The sequence below is a fragment of the Myripristis murdjan genome, chromosome 21, assembly GCF_902150065.1.
Source record: "Myripristis murdjan chromosome 21, fMyrMur1.1, whole genome shotgun sequence".
Lineage (NCBI taxonomy): Eukaryota > Metazoa > Chordata > Actinopteri > Holocentriformes > Holocentridae > Myripristis > Myripristis murdjan.
The window spans coordinates 24,507,812-24,513,811 of NC_044000.1; the positions used below are offsets into that span (position 1 = coordinate 24,507,812).

Here is a 6,000-nt window from a genome sequence, read left to right on the forward strand (position 1 = left end):
AGGAGAATAGCGGCACCGTTTTTTGGTTGATCTAGGAATTTTTCCCACGATCGTAAATGCAGATGTTGTGGGATCGCTGGTCTCATGTTAATGCGAGTGTGACCCTCGGTAGAAAAACAAGCCAAGGACGATCTGTGTTAATGCTCAGTTGTTGAAATAGAACCAGGAGATACTTCTGAAAATGTTTTTTTATTTAGTTTTGGAGGAAAAAAAATGTCCCTCAAGGTTGTCATTTAATATTTGCAAAGTGTAGAGGATCCAGATAAGCGTTTGCCAACCAAACAAACAGGACCTGTTATCCATCAAAAAGTATTATAAATCTATTCAAATTCTGTGCTATCCATCATTTTGCAAGAGTAGGCGTCACATTGTTAACGTGGCAGAAATCACATTTTGGAACAAAGCTCTTTCACTGATTTTTCCCATGTTGGTTTTCCGGTGTCCAGACTCTGTTTGCTAGAATCCAGCGGATACAGTTCAATGTGTAACTACCACCTTTTTTCCATTCCTTTTTTCCATTTTTTTTCCAGGTCTTAACATCGGCCCTGTGGTCGCCGGGGTGATCGGGGCCCGGAAACCTCAGTACGATATCTGGGGGAACACGGTCAACGTGGCCAGCCGCATGGACAGCACAGGTGTACCAGAGAGGATCCAGGTAAAGTGTGAAAAAAACATCCCTTTTAACAAATCAGCAGTCCAGTACTGAGTCTTAAAACGTTACAGTTCTTCAAACAAGTGCAAGAAATGTAATAGTGGGATGAGATCATTTCATTTTTCCAAAGCAACAAAATGTCATTGTGTGGACACGCAGCAGAGTGAGCGCTATTAATTCAGAGTAATTGAGATGGAGTATAAATAATTGAGGAGCAATCAGCACTGTGCCAATGTTTATGTAAGTCCACATCCATCAAACCTAATTGAAACAATAGTTTTGACCCGCTGCTCCAGAGCCATAACAGCTCTGTGAATAAACAAACAACTCTCCAATCAACACTTTCAGCATAATTGTCACTGAAAAATGTATTAACGCTGAGTAATTTGATCCGCAGAACACAGCATGCTTTATTTTACCTCGTTTCCAGGTGTTGACACTTGTTTATGAAAGGTTTCTGAAACAATTAAAAATGCATTGGAAACGAGAGGATCTGTGTTCGCCTCACAAGCACAAAAAAAAAAAAAAAAAAAAGAAAAGACTTGGCTTCAGTCTGTTTTGAACAAAAATGAGCAAACCAGTACTTCACACAGGTCTGCTGGCATTTTTTCAAAATGTCTTGTCAAGTTGGTGAAATTGTCAAAGGGGGTGCGGGTTTTACTCTATCAGATGTGAAATCAATGAAGTTTAATATCTCGAAAATCACACAAATGTGTCTCCTCTCTCTCATCATCTCCTACCTGCACCATCTGAAAAAACCAATAACACAAAAGCAATATAGACAGTTAAAAAAAAAAAAAAACAGAGACCCGGAGACAGTGTGGACGCACCGCAGTATTGTATTGCCACTCAGGGGATCGCAGGAAAAGACATGAATTTTCTTAGTGTGACTCTTGACGACTGTCTTCATCATCTTTGTCCACCAAGATGGGAGAGTTTCTAAAAGTCACTGTAGGAGCTGCATTTTCTACAGTAACACATTCCAGCAGGGGGTGGGTGGGCTTCAGTTCCCCTTGTAGGCTGGAGCTGAAAGAGCTGCGGCTGTTTCAGTGTGTTGACAAATGTTTTCATAGCTAACGTCGCTCACTTGCTCAAGAGCTCAAGTCCATCGCTAGATAACGAAGGCACAGCGCCCTCCATTCTCCTCTGACTGAGACTGATAAAGTAATCCTTGGTAAAAAAAAAAAAAAAAAACTGATGTTAATGCCATTTGATGAGCTCAGCAATTGAAGGCTGTCGATCAAGCAGGAGCAGGAGGAATTAAAAAAAAAAAAAAAAAAAAAAAAAAAAGGACTGTCCCACTTTTACATGTGAAAGCAGGTTTTTGTCCCGACCAAAACCAGCCGTTTGACTCAGAGGATCAACTTTAGTGAAGTTTAGTTTAGCTGACAATAAAAGCAAGATTACCTCTAATCTGTGTCAAGGATAACACAATAAACTCATGCAGGTGTTAGGCCTCTCTCTGCAGAGTAAAAAACATCAGATTTTCAGTATTGCATGATGTTTTTTTTTTTGTTTTGTTTTTTTTTCATGCTGCGCTCATAACAAATCGATTTAGACTTTACGACTCCTAAATTCCTGACTGGGTTAGGTGTTAGGGTTAGAAAAAAAATCAAACAAATGCACATTTGCTTACGTAAATGAACATGCTCATACTGATTCAGTCATTTTGTACATTCTGATGCCATTTGAGCTGAAATCAGAAAAGCCGGAGCTGTCAATTCCGAGTTAGATAATCATTCAGTTTGTTTGTATACAACTTATCGCTTCTTGTTTTTAACAATTTCTGAGTTTAAATCAATGCACTTTTTCCTTTAATACATGATTATGTTATACACAGTGTGCTGGACTCAGTGTAACCTCTCCCCTCCTTGCTGTGTCTCGTCCAGGTAACCACAGACCTGTACCAGGTACTGAGCTCCTATAACTACACACTAGAGTACAGAGGCGTGGTCACAGTCAAGGGCAAAGGAGAGATGATGACCTATTTCCTCACCGGGGGACCCTCCAGCAGTTAACACCCACCAACAGACACACAAACACTGGGGAAGGCGCCTTGCAGCACAAGGGGGGGTCGACCCGAGCCTCTGACATGACAGGCGGGCTAATGGACCTGTGATCGCTTGCGGTTGACCGAGACTGATCCTCGAACGTCCTCTCTGACGACGTCGAGCCTTTCGCCCAGCATTAGAGGGCAGCTTCCCGCTCTCCGGAACGCGGCAGGAGGACGGGAGGGCTCATCCCCAGCGCTCAAGCCCGAGGAGAAAACTGTTGGCGGGAAGCGGCCTTGTGAGCCTTGTAAGAGTTTGCCGTTGAGACCAAAGACGTCCGATCAGACCCGTACAGGGACGGAGTTTGCCGGCTGTCAGTCAAAGGGTCGTCAAGGAAGTGACGATGTCGAAGTTGTCTGGGGAAACCAATCGCTCCAATCTGCCAGGATTTCATTGACATTCAGCTGAAGGATCCGGGTGTTTGACAAACACAAACCTGCATGAGGACAATGAAGTCTCTCCTCCCCACTCTCTCTCTCTCTCGTTCTCTCTCTCTCTGTCTCTCCTGGGAAATATATGTACATGTAAAACACACACACACTGTTTTATGTGTATGTATAGCATATAATGTATGTAAAACAGGTCTTGTCCACGTCGTCGTCATACACTGTCTCTGAGTGATACAAACGATTGCCAATCTCTCAAAGTGTGGACACTCGAGCATGGCACCAGCCAGCACCGCAGCACGATCCATCCCTTTATCGATAATCAATATTGTCGACAAAACTTGGCGGAGAGTTACTGTACCGCGTGTCTGTCAGTGAGGAGTGTGTTTTATGGGTTCGGAGGTGTGGACTCTAAACCCCTGGAGAAAAGCCTCTGAGGTGTTTCGGTTCACAGAAAGCTTCCTGTCAGACCTAAACGTGCTCACACACATCCAGTATGGGGGCCACATACTGTATACACACACACACACATACACACACACACACACACTGCTCGCTTTAACTGAAGACACTGAAGGATGTCAACGAAAAGCTTTTCTTTGTCGTTTTTTATCTTCAACATTTTGTATTTTGACTTTCGAGAGAACACCAAACCCTACCGGATATTTTAGATTCTATATTTTGTACATTAATATATTAGAGAGAGCTATCTATAAACACCAACGTGTATTCTGATGTACATAACAGCTGACAGGTCTATCACGCTCATGCACAGACATTATCAGAACCGATGGGCTTTCACGTACTTTCCCCTCTCCTCTGCAGCTCACCTGCTGCTTCCAGACGTTCTCACCGGTGTGGCCTGGTCCAGCACGGCACCGTAGTTGATATTTCATTTAGCTTTTGGCAGACCGGCACCCCTGAACCCCCCTCGCCCTCACGCTCTTTCAGTGAAGCGAGCTCTTTGATCCACGGGAAGCCGGCCATTTGCTGGTTAGAAGCAGTTCCAGATGATTTCCCCTCACACCAGAGTGTCTGTGTTTCATGATGAGAAGGAAGGAAGGAAGGGAGGAAGGAAGGAGGGAGGTGCACTGAGCGAGTGCACACTCTGAAAAAGACGGACCGCGGGACGGGAAATGCATCAGTAACAGTCTCGGTGCTCTAAAGCCATTTTTGCACTCCGGTGCTTTTCAGCCCTCCCCTGCCCCGCTCCACTTCCCCTGCTCGTTCAATCAGATGGTACGACCCAATGAATGTCCACTGATCTCCGATGAGGCCTTTAATAAGTAGTCTATAGTGATGACGGGGAGTGATGCTCCCCTGTGGATATAGGGAGAAGCGAGCCCATGTGGAAATGTGCCCTTTTATCTGCTGTATGTTCCTCCACACCACTTTTTTTTTTTTTTTTTTTTTTTTTTTTTTTTTTTTTTTACCAGAGCAGCTTTCTCCAGTGTTACAGCATAATCCACCACCACCATGACGCATTGTCTTATGCCTGGCCAATCCACAGCTTTTTTTTAAAAAAAAAATTTTTTTTTGGTTATGTTATTAAACACTACAGCTGGTTCTGTTTGTCCTGGCTACGGCCCGGAGTAAGTAATAAGTGTTTGCACCAAGTGCCAAGTTTTTATCTGGACTAATTTGAAGTACACTGAAGCAGTAGTGCGAGAAAGAGAGAGAAAAAAACTGAGATCAAATTTAAAGTGTTCATTTTGGCTGTCTTGTGTTTTTCAGTTTGGCATTATTATGTTCATCTTTTAAAAAAAAAAAAAAAAAGCAATGGAGAAACTCGGCACTTAGTCCAAATGTTTTCTTTGAATCTGCGTCTTCTCAGATGTTGTCTGTTTTATTAATGTACTGTGCTGCTGCGGCCATTATTTCCACACACCACAAATCTACTTCTAAAACTTTGTTTATTCAGCGCAGTCCCATTTGCCTCATTGAATGCAGTGCCATTCCTTACCCTTACACACCCCTCCCTTTCTCCCCCTACTGCTTATTGTAACGAGCTGTGCCATTGGGACACAAGAGTTTTTAACACAAGGGGGTTTGAGAGATGGTACACAAAATAGCTGGGCTGTTCAACATTAACAAAAGAAAATGCAGTGCCATTGAATTCAGATTAACTTCTTTTCTTTTTTTTTTTTTAATTCCTCCAATTATACTTGACATTTCAGAGGTGAGGGGTGTAGCTAAGTTGCCCATGCAAATATTTTCTTATTAGGCATAGAAGTAGAGGTAACACGCCCCCGCCTCTTCTCCCTCCCTGCAGCTTAGGTAAAAGGATCCAATGAGATGAAGCAAGGAAAACGCCATCAGTGTGTTTTCAGAAGCAAAAACCTTGGGCTGTCTTTGTTTTTCTGTTGTGTCAAACACTATGCTGTTTTTTTGTTTTTTTTTTTACATTCAAATAAACCGCTGAAATGTTTCACACATCAGAGACTATTTCAACTGGTTTCCTTTCCTGCATAATCTGCCTGTGTTGTCAGCTCACTGAGGGATTTTTTTTCAACGCGCTGTGTACTTTCTGCAAACCATTGTGTCTGAGCTTTCTGCCTGACTGTAAACACACCAGCATTCCCCTGGCTGCAGGATCTTTGCACAAAGCTCATCTTTCTTTCATTATAAGTCTTTAGAAATGAGGTGATCTAATGGAGATGGGATGCTTTTTCTAAGGCCCCGTCCTCCATTCAACACCCTGACACCATTGTGTTCAAAGCACCTTAGCATCATTTGTACTGTACTGAAACGGGGATTTTCAAGACGTCTTCTCCTAGGTTTCCAATAGAGGGCAGCAGCACTACATGACTGCATTTACAAAATGTACTCATTTTTTTTTTCTACTGAAGGGCCCTTTGTCTTCCTTTCATCATGACTATTAATGATACACGGTAGAGGAGATGAAAGCAAT

General features: G+C 42.9%; 1 protein-coding gene across 1 annotated transcript in view; it reads left to right on the plus strand.

The window, feature by feature from the left end:
* adcy5 (adenylate cyclase 5) overlaps positions 1-5,461 on the plus strand; it is a 102,187-nt gene extending 96,726 nt beyond the window's left edge. Inside the window, exons 20-21 of the mRNA XM_030081333.1 lie at positions 531-655; positions 2,542-5,461. Of these exons, the coding sequence (XP_029937193.1) occupies positions 531-655; positions 2,542-2,670 (254 nt within the window). The 3' untranslated portion in view covers positions 2,671-5,461. The remainder of the gene's footprint in view (positions 1-530; positions 656-2,541) is intronic.
* The last annotated feature ends 539 nt before the right edge of the window (positions 5,462-6,000 follow it).